Consider the following 18,719-nt stretch of genomic DNA (forward strand, 5'->3'; position numbering starts at 1 on the left):
TTCTTCACTGCCTTCAGTGGCCCGTAGCACTGTGACCACTGAGGGGCACACATGACCTGCTGTGACTCAGATTTAGGATCTGCTTTCTCCCTCTGTTCGTCTAGCTCTTCATGGTGGTCCGTTCACCTAGCAGGAGGGATGGCGCGCAGATCAGACTGTGGAGCAATGTGGCTACGGCCTTAACTCGCAGCCGTGGGGGAGTGAAGGGGTAGGTGGGGCAATGAGAGGCCGGGCTGCCCCTCAAAGAATAGGTGCTGATTTCCTGTGGAGGCTTTGGAGCAGAGCTGAATGATTGAGTGGAATTAGGATAAGAGAGCCAGACTTTCAGGGGAAAGACACTCCGTATGGCACAGAGGCTCGCAGACAGCAGCCTGAAGCTGAGCAGTCTGTGATGACAAGTCTGAGGCTGGTGTTGCCAGCAGCTGAGAGAACATGCCCTTGGTAGGTGAGGTGGGGATTGGAGCGCCTACAATAGAGGCCATGGCAGAAAACAGCCTTGGCTGTGTCAGGTAGTCTTGCAAGCTTATGAGGTTCAACAGGACACTACAGACAGGAGGATAACAGCTGGAATTTACTGTCTTCTGATTCTGAGAGCTGGAAGTCCAATGTCAAGGTGTCACACAGCATCTTCTCATGGTGGCCTCATCACTCCGGGCATGTCTGTACCCCAGTCTCCTCTTAGGCAAAGGCACCAGCCCTACAGGATTAGGCCCCATCTTGTGGACTTGTTTGAGCTTGCTCATGTCTTTTAAAGCCCTGGTTCCAAAAACAGATTGGGAACTGGATCTTTCATATACGAAATTCAGAGGAACACATATAAATAGGTTCTATCCCCAGCACCGGGTGGTCAGGCTGGGGGCACAGTGAAGAGAGGACTGGAAGGCTCCTGCTCCACAGTGGAGGCAGAGCAAATAATTAAGAACTCAGCAAAGCACAATTTTGTGAACTGCCAGGGATGGCGGGATTGGGAGTCCTGCCAGCAGGCCCACAGTGCAGCCTTTGGCAAATGCCGCTGACCTTTGCATCACAGGGAAGGCTACAGAGGTGACAGGCTGGTTCTGTGAGCATCACAGACAGCCCTGGTTCCCGGGACAGGCTTGCTCAGTTAATTGGGCTGAAAGAGACTGCAGGTTATGAAATGACCTTTTCCTCTATAAATGGAATCATTCAAAGCTTAAGAGGACAGCAGCTTCAGGTAAGGTTGCTGCATTAAAGCTTGGGAGGGGAGCCATGCTCCTCTCCCTCTGCTGCCTCACCAGTCCATTCTCTCCTGATCCTGGTAGCATGAGAAAGAAAGAAAAAGACCTGCCCAGCATCAAGGTGGGATGGAAGGCTAAGGCCGTGAAACACACATAGTTTTAGATAAGAGCGCCATGGAGGAGGAAGGGGAGGAGGAAGAGCGAGCCCATGGGAGGAAGGAATGGAGGGTTTGGATAGGGAAGGTGAAGATATGGAGAAAGGAAAGCACAGCAAGCTCTATAGTAACATCATGAACAATAGGACAAGCACATCCGTTGTACAGAACAGTTGAATAAATGGGACCAATAATGTGTGGAGATGGAGGACAGGGCAGCACAGACCACAACATCTGCTAAAGCTGCGAGGCCACGGCCTCCTAATTTTGCTAACCCATTTCCCTCACAAAGGCAACAAACCCAACAACCTAGGGTTGGAGGAATTTCACTTTGCTGGAATTAAAACGTTTTAGAGAGCAGGGTGAAAGCAACAGCACAGAGATTTTAGAGGGAGTCTACTATTTGCGAAAGAGAAAGTTCTTACCTATGCTTGGAAAGCGTGTCTACTTTTCTTTCTTGCATCGGCCTTCACACTTGACGACTGCTGCAGTGTTTACGTGTTTTGAAGTTTTGGATGCCCGTTCCTTGCTGGATGACATGGCTTATAAGAGCAGTAGAAGCGTGGGCAAGGTGGGAGGGCCTCCCATTTTCAAGTGGTGTGAAGCCCACATGGAAAGGCAAGACTCATGGGCTGTGGCACCTGTGGGCACGCCGTGAACATCTGGGAGAACTCTATGGAGTTTAGAATCAGAGTCCCCTGGCTCAGAGCCCAGTGACATGCAGTGGACTGGTGATGCTCAAAGCAGCACAAAGATGAGAAGCCAGGTGGGAACCCCGGGGCCACTGTTGGGAGAACGGGCTCATGGGCTGCAAACACACAGAACTCTCTCAGAGGTTGACAGGGGAGCATCCAAGGCAGGAAAGGAGGGGTAGTATGGAAACTGAACCATAGCCAAGGCTTGCTCTGGTCCCTTTGAAGGATAGCTTATATTCTTTTCCCAGTACCAAAACTTCCTGTGCAGAGATTAACAGTGCTGTGTGGGCACATAGTGTCGTCTTTAACAGTGCTGTGTGGGCACATAGTGTCATCTGGGCTGTAACACATGGAGATGCCAAGCAGCAAAAGCAGGAGAAACAGGAGGGAGCTTCCTTCCTTCCTTCCTTCTTTCCTTCCTCCCTCCCTCCCTCCCTCCCTCCCTCCCTCCCTCCCTCCCTTCCTTCCTTCCTTCCTTCCTTCCTTCCTTCCTTCCTTCCTTCCTTCCTGCTTTCCTGCCTTCCTTTCTCTCTTGGGATTGAACCTGGGCCTTGCACATGCCAGGCAATGTGTTTACTTTTGAGCTGCACCCTGACTCTTTCCTCCCTTTTTGCTTTGACAGGATCACTAAGTTGTCCAGGTTGGCTTTGAGGCTGACATCCTCCTGCCTCATTCTTGCAAGTACTTGGGGGTTACAATAGACCCGCAGGCAGCTGGGATTATATAAGGCCTGGCGTAAAATAGGCTTAAAAATCTTTTTCTTCCGTGTCTGAAGAATGATGCATTTGGCATAAAAATCAGATTAAAAGCCCCCATTCAAAGTTAGAGTGTGCTTATAGTTTCATCAATTTCTTGGCCCAGCTCTACTCCCCCAGGCAAGAGCACATCTTTACTGCATGAGTACACACACACACACACACACACACACACACACACATACACGCTTTTCATAAGTTATAAAAGCTGTCTATATTTTAACATAACAAGGGTAAAACATGACCTGAGATGTAATCGGTGAAGCTCTCCTAGCTATGCTGCAGTTCCTTCAGCGTTTATTTCCCGGCTCAATTCGATGTACTTAGTGCAGATATGTGCACGCATATATGGACACAGTGCCTGCATGCATACAGCTGAGGTTAACAGAGGCAAGATTCTCATATTTCCGTTATCAGTAGAGAAGGCTGGACGCTGAGGACCTGGATTCGGGTCCCAGGTTCCTGGCTCATGTCTTCTGGTGATGCAGCGCTGTGGGAGCCTCGGGAAGCTGAGGGAGAAGCTGAAGCTGGTTGAATACCCATGGGCTCGCCATCTGCAGAGTGTGAGGGGCCGTTTAAGAACTTTGGGGAGTGGCAGCCTTTTCCTTCTTGCTGTTTTCTGTGCCACTGTCGCAGTGTAAGCGGGATCCGGAGATGGTGGTGGGAGGGACCGAGAGGGCCCTCCACAAAGGCTTCATTTTAGACAGATAATTTCAACACCTGTAGATTTTGACATCGTGAGGGAATCCTGAAATGTCTCCCCGTGGACATCAGTATACAAAAGGCAAAGAATAACTAAGATGACCCTAAAAGAGTGAGGGGTTAGGCAGGGGCGGAGAAGGAAGTCTGGAAGGTTTGGTTGGAGAGCGGGGGTGTATGCACACACATACATGTATGTATGTAGTGTCATCAAGAGTGTTTGTGTTTACATATTTGTGTATCTATGTATGTCTACATGCATGACATGCCTGTATATATATTTGTGTGTACATGTGTGCATATGAGCGTGTCTGTCCCTTATCACTGCTTCAAGTGGTTCTCAGAACTGACTGCCTAGCAGAACGGCTCAGAAGGCCTAGAGAACATTTCTTGTCCTCAGCCCTAGGGGAGAGGTTCTGAGACCCGGCTGAGGAGCTTTCAATTCTCAGGTTGAAGGCTGGCTCCCTACAGCCCTGACGGTGTCGCTGGCACCTTAGGAGCTGGTGGCTGTGTGCTTGGTGCCTGCTTGTAAGACGTGCTTCCACTTTCATGGGTGAGGGTGGCTGTACCCACGTGGCCATGCTTGGATTTGCTTGTGTGTGTGTGTGTGTGTGTATGTGTGTGTATGCGTGTGTATGTGCACACCTCAAAGACACCGGGTACAACTGCACACGCATGGGGCAGCCATTCTGCTGAAGAAGGTGAGGACCCCCTCTAAGGGGCGGGCGGGTGTGCGGGTCCTCCGTAAGGAGCTTCAACCTCTTCTCCGAGAAGTCCCTGGCTGTGAGCTCACCAAAACAGAGCACCAGTCTTAGTGGCTTCTCTATTGTGATAAGTTGACACTCCCAAGGCAACCAGACAAGAAAGCGTTTACCTGGGGCTTCCAGGAGGTTAGAATCCCTGAGCATCATGGCAGGGGTTATGGCTGCTGGCAGGCAGGGCTGGTCCTAGAACAGAGAGCCCTAGCTGAGAGCACACACCTTGAGACAGAACCATAGACAGAAAGGGGGAAGGAGGGAGAGAACGGAGGGAGGGATGGGGAATGGAGTGAGAGTTTTAAACCCCAATGACACACCTCCTCCAGCAAGACACAGCTAATAATCCCCAAATGGTCCCACCAACTGGGGTCCAAGTATTCAGATATATGGTTACTATGAATACATGATTGCCCATGGAGCCATTCTCATTCAGAGCACCACAGGGCAGGGCTTACATCCCAGACATTGAGGGTGTGTGCAGGACAGGATGTTTACAGATGATGACTTCTTCCCTAGTTCCCACAGTCACCCTCTGTGTGCTTGTGTCTTCATCTCACGAAGACACCTGGCGTTTCGGACCAGGCTGTCTTTGTGATTATCTCTATGAAGAGAAGGTGCCCAAACAGCCAGGGTTCAAGCTACTGGGGCTTAGAGAATTGGGAAGTGGTGCCCAGTTCAGGCTGTTCCAGCCTCACCTTCTCGAGCATGTCCATCCCCAACAATTACATATTTGACTAATTGAAGCTGCAGCCCAGCCTGGCATGTCCAATCCAAGGCTTTCTCTTGGCACCTGCTTCCTCTTTGCCAGACTCCAGGAAGCTGCAAGCACACACACATTCTTTTGTGTGTTAGTAGAAAACTCAGGTCTGCTGCAGCCTTTGGTGAGTAGGTAAGGGCTGGCTCTCAGTGACTTCTCTGCTTTTCCTCTCTGCAGGAGTCCTGGCTGTAAAAACCCACATGGAATTCTGTCCAGTTACCACTGAGGGCTTGTGTCCTCCACCGTATGGTGCCTGGGGCTCAGATTTCCAAGTCAGGCATCTCCCAGGAGAAGCCGTGTGGGTCTCCTCTGGGGATGAGCAGGTTTCCCTTCATCTGGGCTGTTTGCAGACAGCGCCATGGTCCTGGGTCTACTTCCAGGACCTGGGGATACCCAGGAGCCCATGATATTGAGCCTTCATGAGGGCAAGTTGGGCACACAGAAGGGAAGAAGAGAGGGAGGAAGAAGAGGCTGCTGTTTGTATGCTTAGGATACATACCTAACTTGTCGATACTATATGATATGTTCATGCAACAATATGCACAGGAGCAAACATGCACACACATATTGTATCCATGCCATCCACAGCTTTCACTCTGTGAAATATGCATCCAGTGTTTCATGCGGAAGACATGAAGCCCATGACAAGGCTCTGACTTATGAGGCCGTGCCCCCGTGGTAGCTGTCGGTGAGACTCCGGCCTGCTGCTCTCTGTCCTCATTCACACCCATGCACATGTCCTAGAGCTCTTAGCAGGGCTCGTGGCTGTGATGGTGGGGCTGGGAGCACAAGAATGACAGCTTGAAGAGGGCACAGCTGAGCTGAGAGGAGGAAGTCAGTAGACACGGTGTAACGTAGGTTCTCTGGGTGCAGGAAAGCACTGGGACAGGTATTGGGGACACTACGAAGGTTTTAGGGATACTAGGACAGGTATTGGGGAACTGGGGAAGGTTTTGGGGCATTGACATGTTGAGGTTCACTGGGATCAGCTAGAACAGAGGTTGCAAATGCTTCTTTCCTGGCAGAGACCACAATTTCAGTGTGGAGATCAAGGCTCCCAAGCTTGGGACTGAGGGGAAAACAGGGGCTTCTTCCCCAAGAGGCTAGACAAGGCCAGGATGAGAAGACCGTGTGTGGGGCCCTGTTTCCAAATCTAAGGCAAAAGAGCTACTCTCCCCTCTGTCATTGCCAAGTGGGCTTCAGGTGTGTTAGACTCCAAAGGTCACAACACACAAGTGTTCACGTCCTTCCACCCACAATCCAAGCAGGTGGACAGATGGGGTGAAGTTCAGGGAAAAGAACGGTAACCTCTAAAGTCTGAGGCTGGTGCCTTCAAGGGAGGGAGGAGACAGTTGATGGAAGCCTGGGAGGGACAAGAGCCCCTTCATACAAGGCTTCCCATTGCTCTTCACTGGAAACTAAACCTGCCAATTACAGACGTGTGAGGTACACGCCCCAAGAGTGTGAATCCAGGACCTCCTGATACATCAACAGCAGCAGCCCTGTGGCCAGCTGTGTGCCCATGACTGCTCATCTCTCCTTTAAATTAAAACAGAACCTTTCAAAGCAGCAGGTTTGCTTGAGGCACACACCCTTAGTTGTGGCTGATCTTCTCCCTATTTTTCATCCATCTTTCTCACTTCTGTCCTTCAACACCCAGTGTTTTCTGTCCAGTTTCATACCACAGGTCTTATTTTACCCTGTCCCCCCCTTCCTCGAACCCATCCTCATTCAAATAAATGCACATGCAAAGAGCTGAAGTAGGTTGCTGCATACTAGCGGGAACACCTGTCTCTGAGTCTGTCTTACCTCACGTGTTACAGTATTTCCCCTTTTCATCCATCTCACTGCAAATGTCACCATGCCTTTTTTTCCTATGGATGAATAAACCTTCTGTACCACAGCACAATATTCATTCGTCTGCTGATGGGCAGCCAGGCTGATTCTCTTTCCTCACTACTGGGACCGGAGCAGCCACGAACAAGGATGAGCAAGCGTCTCAGTGGCAGGGTGTAGAATCCTTTCCGGGTGGACGCTCTGGTGAGCCACAAATTCTCGGCTCCTGGGTGGAAGCGGAGCGGAGCAGTCTCGCAGTTCCGCCCTGCTCCACTAGGTGGCTCTTGGCACTCTCGGATTTCTGCTGGCGTCCAGACAGGTAAGCGCATCTCATTGGCTGGCGGGAGGCATGGTGCCACCCAGCAGCTCTTTTTAAGAGAAAAGCCAGGACCAGAGAAGCAGCCACCTCCGAGCATTGCCTTCTGCGCTGTTCCGTGGGACCGAGCTGCGGAGTCGGGCCAACATGAGTGAGGTGAGCACTGCTTGGACGCGCACAGGGAAAAGGGGTAATGAGAGGCTCTGCACCTCGGGCGTCCAGGAACACGAAGGGTCCCGTGGGCTGCGGGGTAGATGGACCCTGGCGCTGTTTGCTTTGAGGGCAGACTCCTGATAGCGGGGCTTGAACGGCAGTGTGGAAACGGGTCAAGTTTGCAACTTTTGAAATCAGCCTTCTATAGAGAAAGGGTAGGTGTATGGTTTCTGATCGATGACTTCGGGTTCTGTACTCTGAAGGGAAACCCAGCTGTTTGTCTCTTATGAGGGTCTGTGCTTCTTCCAGGGAGTGTGTCCTCACGTGATTCCGTGGGACACAATCTGAATGTTAGCAGGCAGTGCTAGGCACCTGGGAGATCCAGCCTCAGAGGAGAGCCGGGGAGGGGTGAGGATTTGTGCCCGGGTGGCAGCTCCTGCAGAGGCATGGCTGTGAGGAGCTCGCTGTTAGTCAGTTAACTAGAGCCCCTGGAAACATGCAGAGGCCAAGCCTGAGCGTGAGTGTGTTTGTGTGTATGTTAGTGTGTGTGTATGAGCGTGTGAGTGTACGTCTCTGTGAGTGTATATGTGAGTGTGTGTGTATGAGAGAGAGAGAGAGAGAGAGAAAAAGAAAGAGAGAGAGAATCTACCTCGGAGGCATCAGGAGCTGTTGGCAGAAAAGCTCACTTCAAACCCAAGCCCCTTTTCTGAGTCAGTGTGTTCAGAACGTGTTATGCTGCATAGTTTTCTTTTAAACAGAGGTTGTAATCTCTCCTACATGAAGATCTGGGGTTATACAATGCTATTCTCTTTTAACCAGAAACCCAGCCAAGTCTGTTTTCATTTCCTCTTGGTTGATACTTAATTATTTTGAGAGATCTGTTATCTTCTTTGTATTTTATTTAAAAATTGTTTGACAGATGGGTGATCTTTTTTTGGAAGTCTGGAGTAGAATTAACAACTTCAGAAATCAAGTGCGTCTTCACGGCTCTTGTCTCTTTACGTGTGGCTTTGGATATACACATAGGCAGACGGACAAGGTGGCACAGCGTCGAGGCTCCGGGCTTTGGGCAGAGCCAGGAGCTTGGGGGAGGGAGCTTCTGGGCTGGGAGATGGGAGTCTCCTGGCAACCCTGGGAACAGGAGCCACCGTGACAGCCATTGGTTGCTTCGTGGTGTAAAGGCTGAGAGCAGCGCGCCAAGCACGCCTACGCGTGTCCCCTTCTGTGAGCCTCTCAGCACCCTGGGTTGTTGGTGACAGACGAAGAAACTGAGGCACAGAGACCTGGACTAGCTGATTCCCAGCCACCAGCTAGATCCAGGACTAGCCTTGTCACACTGAAGTAGGCTGGTAGCAGGTGCCCTGTGCTGTCCACATGCAACGGGGGCAGAGAGGAGCCGAAGGAGGTGTGAGCGGGGAAGGGAAGCGGGGAAAGGAAGCAGGGCTCTGAAGAGCAAGGGCACTGAGGACAGGTGTCTTCCCTTATGCCCAGGGGAGTGGCCACCTGCTGGGTGGGGCCTCTCCTGTGCCCACCCAGTGACCTGGCACAGAGCTCTACACTCCTTCCCTGCGGAGGCTCATGCCTCGGGAGGTCCTCCAGGGCCTCACTGGGCACCCAGCTGAGCAGATGTCTCAGCTGTGTGGGACTCCAGGGAGGAGCTCTGTCCCAAGTGCAACCCGCAGCTTGGAGGGTCTCAGCCTCCTTTCTGCTGTGTAACATGGCAGCCTCACACTTCCGACCCTGCCCTGCTGTCTGTGAGGTACTGTCGCGGCCTGGGTGTTCATTCCTTTAATCCTGCAGGCAAAAGCCCCCGAGATGCGGGCCTGCTTCTGTGCCCTAGTCCTTCCACACCCCAAGTTTTCCTGCATCATCTCAGCATCTCACCCACACCCCTGCTCCCCATCTCCCCCTGCTGGCCCAGCTCCACGTCCCTAAAGAGGAATTTGTCCTTTTACTAAAAGTTAAATGTGCTTTAAACATTTAATAAAAAGGTCAAGCAGCTATGAAACTGGGATGGGCGCTGAGTCCCAAAGGTTTTCTGCAGTTGGGTGAACTACAAATCTACAAATGGCTTCAAGTGTTAACCCCAAGCAGGGCTGCAGCACACGATCATTAATGTGCTGATTGGCTAGTTGTCGGTCAAGGCAGAGGTGTTAATTTCTCTCTGCTCGCAGGCTTATTTGGGCCTGAGGCAGGGGTGTGTGTGTGTGTGTGTGTGTGTGTGTGTTGAAAGTCTTCTGTAGTCCCTAGGGTTCATTGCAGCTGAAGAAACTCCGGAGATCTCTAGCTTCTCTAGCTTTCTTCCCTTGAGTCAATACAAACCTGGGCTGGGCAGAAAAGACCCCGAAGGGCCCAATGTTCCCTGGGCCAGCCCTGCACTTTTGGGACTTTTGGGACAACACTAAGCTGGCCTGAAGGCTGGCTTTAAACTGTACAGGGGAGAGACATGGTCAAATAGAACAGTTTAAGTATAGCAAGGAAATGAAGTCCAAATTTAGGGCAGTGCGAGAGGAGAGGTGGTTCGGGGGCACCTGATTGTCACATCAGCACTAAAGTGTGTCAGGTGTGCTTAGAGCAACCAACTTAGGAGCTGAGTTGGGAAAGCGCTTTGGGGGATGTAAACAGCAGCTACTGTTGAAGCCCTCCCAGCAAGGCCCACTGGTGCGAAGCAGCAGTGGGAGGAGCAAGAGGCTCCCTCTGCTTGAAAGGGCCCCTGGGAGCAAGTCTGCTCTAGGCCCTCACCTGGGGGTCGGCCTTTAAGTGGCTCTTCAAAAAAAAAACTAACCCATTTAGGAGAGCCACGAGTGAGCTTTTAATGGAGAGTGGATTTAAAACATGATGTGCCCGCCCGCCCGCCCTGCTTGGAGAGTATGGGGAGGCAATCCCATTACATAATATACCAGAAGAGCTGCCACCTCAGCTGGGACCCCACGCCTCCCCGGAGCTCTGGCCTCTGCGCTTGTTTCAGCTTAGGCGGGATGGGTCCGCCCAGGGCCGAGCGTCTTTGGTCCCTGTAGACACTGGACACAGGGAAAGGGCTATGGCTGTGAAGACATGGCCGAGACAAGGTCAAGGACATCCCAGGGCATATGTGCACAGGCTCATCTGCATCGTGGTCCCTGAAATGGTCCTATTGCCTCCTACCTGGAAACAGTGTCTGGGAGAAAAGAAAGCGGCAGCTGAGTGTTCCCCAGGAGGCTCCCTGGCCTTTAACCCGGGGAGCACGGGCTTCACAGTCAGAGGTACATATGGTTAAAAATAGCATGCAACACTGGTCCAGGGCTTTGCACACCGTGTTCTCAGGGGAGATGAAAGGACCTAAGGTGGGAACTGGTATGTAGGCTCTTAGGACTCCACTCCAGGGGAAGCTGCAGCCGGTGCTCTGTGTGGAGACCAGGGCAGGGAAGAGCTGTGTGGCCGAGCATGGATCCTGAGAGTCAGCCAAATACGGTGTTTCCAGCGGAAGGTCAAACGGCAGTCCCATTTCTTATGTAATTCCATCCTCATTTGGGGGGCACATGAAGTAGGCTACGGAAGGCTCTAGTGAGAGCCTCTTAGAACATTTCACTATCATACATTATTTGTGCAAAGTAATAGATTTCACGACATCACTTTCAAGTGTGAACTTGGCTACGTTAAGCCACGAAGCGGTGGGTACTGTTCTCTCCTCATGGGGATATTAAGTCTCGCTGGGTTGTGATTACAATTCAGGTTCCAAGGCTAAGCATGAAAGCTGTTTTCAGGCCTGGTAATCATAGTGGATTGCCTTAAAACTTGTCTTCCTGGCCTGCATCTCCTTAACCAAGCTCAGGATTAAAGCCCCGATTTTTCTTTTTTTTGAAATTTTTTGAATTCTAAGATTGAATGAAGGCAAAGTGCGTTATCATGTTTTCCCCACGGAGAAAAGCTAAGTAAATCAGTCACCATTGATTTTATTAAAGGATAGTGGAGGTGGTGTGATTGACATGAAAAGAAGCCGCGAGCCTGCATTAGGCAGGCCTCTCGAGTCTGACGGATGCGCTTCCTGCACTACCAGGATTGACTTCCTCCCTCAGTGCTCTGAGAGGTCTTGGCCTGTGAAATTTGTGCTTCCTCAGTTCTCCATCTGCAGGTGGGAGCCATTTAAGCTCACAGGCAGGTTCACTGGCTTCAGGCACAGGGTTTCTTACTAATTTTGAATGACACTCTGCAAAGAGTTTCCAGGCTGTGGGCGAGTAGGGTCCTTTTCCAGCCCAGTGCGGCTTCCTCAGACTGGGTGGACCAGCGTGCGCTGAGGCCTGTGAAGCACTCCGGGAGGCCTGCTGTCTTCCTGGCGTGTCCACCTGCCGAGGGGAAGGGCTGGGCTCCAGGTGGAGCCCGCCTTGTGTCCGGCGACTAAACGAATTGGTGCGATTCCAATGTGGGTTGCCGGCCGCTGCGACCACACCCCAGGGATTGTTCTCCTGCACCAGCAGAGGAACGAGCCTGTGCTTTGTTCTTCGCTCCTGGTCTAATGCGGGTGTGCCATGCAGATTCTCGTACTTGGGAAATGGGGGCACGGCCATGCTCCCATAGAAGCAAAAGAAAAGGAGAGAGGGTTGGGGGAAATGCCAAGAGAAAGAGCGCAGAGCGTTCAGGAGATGCCGGAAAGGGCAAGAGCTGGCAGAGGGTCGGCAGGACAGCCGGACTCTCCCCTCAGAAGAGATGTGTGGACTCTAAACGGTCCAGACAGGCGGACCCAGCTGGCTGGAAAGCACGCTGCAGTGCCGACCCAGGACAGTAGTTTGGCTCTGTGAGGAGGCAGTCTAGGCAGCTCTCTCCCAGCAGGGCTTCTGCGTGGGGACAGGCAGCCAAGATGTAAATCACAGCACTCTGCCCGAGGGGAAACATGTCCCAACAGACGGAAAGCAGGCTGTGGATGTAAATATTTTAATCAACAGTTAAAGTTAACCATCAATAATTATCATATTGTTAAACCATGGAAATAGGTATTTAACTTGAAACATTTGACTGCTTTACTTACTTTCTTAAGATTGTGTGTGTGTGCTCACTTGTGTGGGTGTGTGCCGTGTATGTGTGTGCGTGCTGGAGGCCAGAGGACAGCTTCTGGAGGTGCTCTTCAGCTGCCCATCCTTCTTTTGAGTATGGAGCACAGAAGCTGGGCGTGCTTGTGGGGCAGTAAGCCCCAGGGCCTGCCCACTTCCAGTGCTGGGGTCTCAGGTGCCCCCTGCTGTGCCTGGCTTTTTTTTTTACGTGAGTGCCTGGGATTTGAACTCAGGTCCTCACACTTGCTTGAAAAGCATTTTGCTGACTGCATCATCTCCCTAGCCCCCACATTTGGCTACTTGAGGTAACAAAGTATGTTCTGACGTGTAAATATTTTAAACAGGACTATGTTAATACACAGAAGGCGACCAACGCATGCGCATTTTCCTGGGGTGCCCTTTCCACACCCACAGCCCAGTGACAGACTCTTGCCCTGTTGGCCCCAGCCTTGCACCTCGGCTCTGCCGATCCAGTCATTAACAGGAAGTGAGGTGTGTGGACACACTTCCCTACGGTCGAGTGGGAAGTTTGAAGGCACTGCAAACAAAACTAGCCTGCCACATCGCTCGGTGCCCAAACCCGCAAATCTGACACCCGCTTCCAGGATCTGCCTGTTATTATTTGGACCTCAAATAGTTCTGAAGCCCTGTGTCAGGGTCTTGCGGTGTGACCCACCATTCTGAGAGGGAAAAAGCGCTCGCCCAGACTGACGGCATTACCAGTGGAGCCACCACTTACCCACTAACCCGTAGTTTGAATCTTAACCTGCCACCTTCTAAATAAAGCAGAGACAAATTAGAATCATCAGGCATGGAAGCAAGCCTCTATGCACAACAGGACCCCTGCTTGAGCATCTGGCTGGGGGACAGGGCAGAGTCACACGGAGGAAGCTGTTTTCAGTGTAAAGTCCTGAGGCAGTCCAGGGGAACAGCTCTGTGGTTTCTGCTCTTCCCGTTAGGCAGTCTTGGCTGTGACAAGAGTCAGGTGTCAGACACGCCTCAATCTCCTGCTTGTCTGCTGCTGACCATTTGGGCTGGGATCTGGGCTGATGATAAGAAAACCCAAGCCTGACTTAGTGGGGGTGTGACCAAAGAAATGGCCACATGACCCCAGAGTTCCACACTGCGTAAGGCCAAATGCTTAGCAAAGGGACTAGCCTCTTTCTGACTTTCTTTCTTTCATTCTTTCTTTCATTCTTCCTTCCTTCCTTCCTTCCTTCCTTCCTTCCTTCCTTCCTTCCTTCCTTCCTTCCTTCCGGCATACGCTGGAAATGACAACACACATGAATGTTTAGCTAAATCAGATAAGAGTAAAACCACAATAAGGAAACATATCCTCAATTTTCCTACGCTTTTTCAAAAGCTGATACACAGTATGTATGTGTCATGTGACTAGATTCCAACCCAGAAGAATGAATTGGCCTCAGACACAGCTCAGCTGGTGGTAGAGGGCTTGACTGACATAAACCAAGTTTCGATATAAACACACAAATGGGCCATGATGGCGCATGTCTGTACAGTAGCCCTGAACAGATGGAGCCAGGAGGACCGTGTTTAGGTCATCTCTACCTACGTAGCAAATCTGAGGCCAGCAAACAAACCATTAAAGAATTATACCTGCTTTAACATGGAAGCTTTCTGTGTAACTCTCTTATTAGGTAATACTGTTTCATTTGTGGCTATTTTCATGAGCCTGGCAGACAGGCTAATTGTACCTGGGTTTTCTTGTTCTAACTGCACAGGCAAAGACATTCCTGAGTCGATGCACTGGTCACATGGAGGCCGAGGGAGGCTGTGGCCAGGGCTGGCGTTTGCACTGCTGAGGCTTGAGTGCTTAGCAGGCACAGGGAGCTGCAACCGCCCACCAGGAGAACACAGAGGCTTAGTTAGAGATCCCGATCTCTTTCCACACTTAGCTGTCATGGCCTGACAATGATGCCCTTATCACCACATCACTGTTTGGATTGCTTGGCCTCCCACAGATCCTGACGGGGGGGGGGGGGGGGGAGGGAATAGAGCAATGCCCGCAGGGACCTCCGGGTCTCTACCATTCTGTCAAGGATGGGTTAAACCCCGTCACTGAAGAATTTGAGCATGTATGCACACTCTTGTTCCTCTTAAAGTTACGCCTATGCACTAATATGCTCTGGCTGTGCTGCATCATGTGTGGGTTAAACGCCAGCTACCTGCTGAGAAAGGTACAGTTACCTACAGGCCGATGGTGCAACCTGAGGCTGCTCCATGGAGCGTGAGGGGTGTGGTGTGGCAGTGTTTTCACGGCATGCCACTAGGGAGAGCATCAAGGGCGATTTCCAGTTAGGAGAGTCTCAGGGCAGCCCTAGAAAGGAATGCCTCGGTCCAGGTTTCAGCTAGTTAGGAAACATAATTTGTAACGGTTCTCACCATTAACAGACACAAACATGAGCCCTCAGTTCTCTTCACTGTGTGAGTGAGTGACTTCTGTCGGTGACTCACCTCATGACCCCAGAGGTGTTCATACAGTGGTTGGTGTCAGTGACGCCCCCAAAGCTGTGCTGTCGGCAGCACGTACAGCTGAACATGCGGCTCTACTCCTGCTGGCTTGGTGTCAGTTTGTTTAAAACCCGCTGGCAAGGGAAGGACTATGGCTATGTATGTGTATGTGTGGGTATGTGTGTATCTATTCATCTATCTACTCTCTATCTAGCATCTATCATCATCTCTATCATTATCTATCTATCTATCTATCTATCTATCTATCTATCTATCTATCTATCTATCTATCTTTGTCTATCTCTCTATCATCTATCTATCTATCTATCTATCTATCTATCTATCTATCTATCTATCATTATCTATCTTTATCCGTCTATCTGTTTATCAGTCTGTCTGTCTACCTATCTTCTATCTATTTATCTATCAATCTTCAAGGCAGTCCCTTTCGGTATCACCCAGGCTGGCTTCAGACTCCTGGGGACAAAGACCCTCCTGCTGCAGCCTTCCAACTATCTGGGACTTACTGGCACTTTTTACTGGCTTCAAAGCATTCATTTTTCATTAGAGGACTGAATGACCTGAAATGAATCTTTTTGAAAATCCCAGTGCTCTTGAGAAAAAGCCAGTCTTGTTTTTCTCTTCCACATTTCTCATCCTATTAAATTTCTCATTTTCTGTCATATTCAGGAAGCTACCGACAACCTTTTATACTGGTCTCACTACCACTTAAGTCTCTGCAGGAAATAATTGGAAATAACATAGTTCTAGGTATTTTTCTTAGTCTTGAGCAAAAAGAGCCTTACGGAAGTGTGAACAAAGCTAGTTTTCCTTCCAAGCCGCCAGCTGGCCCCCAGGGGTTCAGTTCTGATCTGATTTCTTCACCCCCACCTTCCAGCCATGTTTCCTTGACTGTCCCCGTGGATAGTTTGTGGAGAGCCTGTGGGCAAAGTTTACTTGGCTCTTGTAGAATTTTCTTGACCATGACTTTAGAACAATCGCTGCCACGCCTCACCTCCCAGGGCTCTGAATAAGAAAGCACGTTCTACACCCCAGAGAACGCTGGCCCTTGTCCCAATCAGAACTGTATCACCGACAACCGCACGGTTGCTACGTCGCATCGCTTTCTGTCCTCTGCACAGGTGACATAACAATGACTGTGTTCTCTGCCCCATTTCATCCCAGCACACACGCTGAAGCCCCACTGGTGGGTATCAGTTACCAGATGCTGTGCTGAGGGAAGGAAAGGCCAGTCCCTGCCTCTCAGAGTGTCACTGGTATGAACAGAGCCACGTGAGATTGGCTCTGTTGATGGCTTCTACACAGAGCACAGCATCAGGGCGATAGTGGGCAATTATCAGTGTACGGGGCTGTGGCGGAGACACCAGGTTCAGCAGAAGGAGGGAGGACTCAGTTACTGACAAGGAGCACGGTCACAGCGGATGTTCAGGGAAGTGATCAGTAGTCATGCTGAGTGAGCTGCACACACCCACTGTCGTGCTGTGCTTAATTGTGAGTGCCCTCTCACAGTGTCCTCTGTGTTTCTGTGATACTTGGGAGAAAGGCTTATCTCCAGATATGTCCATTATGTGGGGAAGGCTCAGGGGCAGAAGCTCAGGGGAGCTCGGGTACCACACCTACAGGGAGAGTTTTTATGTAATCTGGGACTTCCTGTCTAGGGAATGGTCCCGCCATGTTGAAGATGGTTCTTCCTGTATCATTAACATAACCCAATGACCTTTCACAGGCACAGGCAGAGACTCATTATCCTGGAGAGGCTAGATTTCTGTCAGGCTGCCAGCTAACTGACCACCGCGCGCCCCAATGTCCAGAATGTCCTAAAACACATGGGATGTGTTCCCATTCTTATGAATGATACCGAGTTCAATTGACTTCCATCACTTACAGAAAGTGAAGAGGGAAAACCTGGGTGATACACTGGAAACAGGTCAATAGCGGGCAGCCAGGAGTAGGTTTCTTGGAATTTTATACATTGCCTTATTATTTAGAGTTTACACACAGTAATTGTGAGAAATGTGGTGAATTCAGACCAGTCTGCCCTTTATCTTTCGGGAGCACTGGTGTTGATGGCTTATGCTTGCATTCTTTGAGCCTTAGGTTCCCAGGTGGCTTCCTGACCAGCCTTATTATTCTCTTCTCTTTAGAGTTCGCCCTCAATGGACTCAGCTTCTATTTATAACTCAGTTCCCACATCTGCATTAGCCCTGTGAACATCTCTAGCTAATACAAGACTATCCCTCAATTTTTTTTTTCTGGCAGCATTCTCTGCATTAGCAATGTAGAGTATTTTGCCTCTTTGAAAAAAAATTTCTTAAAATAGCTATAGCAATTTGTCAAACACCTCCACCAAATACCTGCTCCTAGTTCATGGCTGTTTTTCCCACCATTGGGATTTAGTCTTTCCTATCTTCTAAACTGGCCTGTTACATTCCAGGGGCCACATTTTTAATAAATTCCCATGCCATCACTTCTCTGTTGAGTCTTGCAAAGAGTCAGTTCTGGGAGACATTCTCGTGTTTCTCCACAGTTGAAGTTTGGATGAAGACTTTGAATTTTCACATGATGAAAAAACAAACAAACAAACAAACAAAAAAAAAACCTAACTAAAGATAAACCTAACTTTACTTTAGAGCTGGGTAAGTGGCCATGAGGGGAGCCCTGTTCTGGCTCACTGGGTCCCTTCAGAATAACAATAGGGAAATCAGACATGGGCTGTGCAGGGAGGTGACCAGTGGATCCAGCAGAAAGGAGATGATTTAAAAACATCAGCTGCCAAGCCACCCCCTCCCTTTCTTTTTCTTCTGTGGCTCTTTTGAGGTGTCCCAGCTCAAGGCTGGGACAGCTGAGAGACCTGGGATCAGGGCTGTGATATTTGTGAGAGATCTTTACAGCCTCACTTGTTAGACATTCTTAAGAATATTAAGATATGACAACAGAACATTAGTCCTTAGTGAGAGCAGAATAAAAAGGAAAGGCGAGGACACACCACCCTTGGTATGGAGGAGAGAAAAGTGGACTGTGGATAAAAAGGAGAGCACAGCCTGAGGCTGTGATGTCTGGGAGAGTCCAAAGTGGACATGGCCAGCCTGGGCTGAGCCAGGATGCCAAGGGCACAAAGGGCAGGTAACTGACCTGGCTGGTTACACAGGGAAGAGCCTCTCGGAAAGGGCATCCCAGGCCCTGGGCTGCAGAGTGCGGGGTAGAGGGCTGGGAATGCCATGCCTGCTGGCAGGAAAAGGCTGAGAGATGCTGGGAGAACTTCAAGGCTGGGTCTGTTTTGACCTGTTAAATAGGCTCCTTAGCCCTTTGTCCACCGTTCCAAACTTAAGGAGACCCAATTTGGGCTCCATTTTCTGGTGTAGCCTGACACAGTTGCCTAAGTCACTCACCCTGTGGCAGGTAAACACAGGAATCTTGGTGGGCTTTTTGATAAAGAAAAAGAAAGAATCTGTGTTGCTAAAATGTGAGTCTGTCACCCTGGCTGTGTAGGCCTTACACACCTGGTCTGTTACTTCCATGTGACCTGGGAGACTGAGCTGGTCCATGTCTCACCCTAGAAGCAGGCAGACATGGTCTTCCCAGTCTGGAGAAGCATGTGTGCTGACTCTGAGGACCCAGTGTGTGACACTCAAAGGAGAAATTCACGTGTTCGGCATGCTCTTGCCTGACCCTGAGAACTGTTCGAATAATGAGGTTATGACATTGATTAAAAACACTATGTGTGTGTGCGCATGTGTGTGTCCATACATGCAAGTGTGTGTATGCATGCCTGTGTGTGACGTGTGTGTGATATGTGCATGTGTGTATCCATACATGCAAGTGTGTGTATGCGTGCCTGTGCGTGACGTGTGTGTGTTCATGTGTATGCATGTGTGTGTA

The 18,719-nt window shown here is 50.3% G+C and overlaps 1 protein-coding gene across 1 annotated transcript in view; it reads left to right on the forward strand.

The window, feature by feature from the left end:
• Positions 1–7,216: 7,216 nt before the first annotated feature.
• The window catches only part of Pcp4 (Purkinje cell protein 4), a 55,000-nt gene continuing 43,497 nt past the window's right edge, over positions 7,217–18,719 (forward strand). The window contains exon 1 of the mRNA XM_055614934.1: positions 7,217–7,326. Within this exon, the coding sequence (XP_055470909.1) occupies positions 7,318–7,326 (9 nt within the window). The 5' untranslated portion in view covers positions 7,217–7,317. The remainder of the gene's footprint in view (positions 7,327–18,719) is intronic.

This window comes from Psammomys obesus, unplaced genomic scaffold, assembly GCF_907164565.1.
Source record: "Psammomys obesus unplaced genomic scaffold, mPsaObe1.curated_primary_1811, whole genome shotgun sequence".
NCBI lineage: Eukaryota > Metazoa > Chordata > Mammalia > Rodentia > Muridae > Psammomys > Psammomys obesus.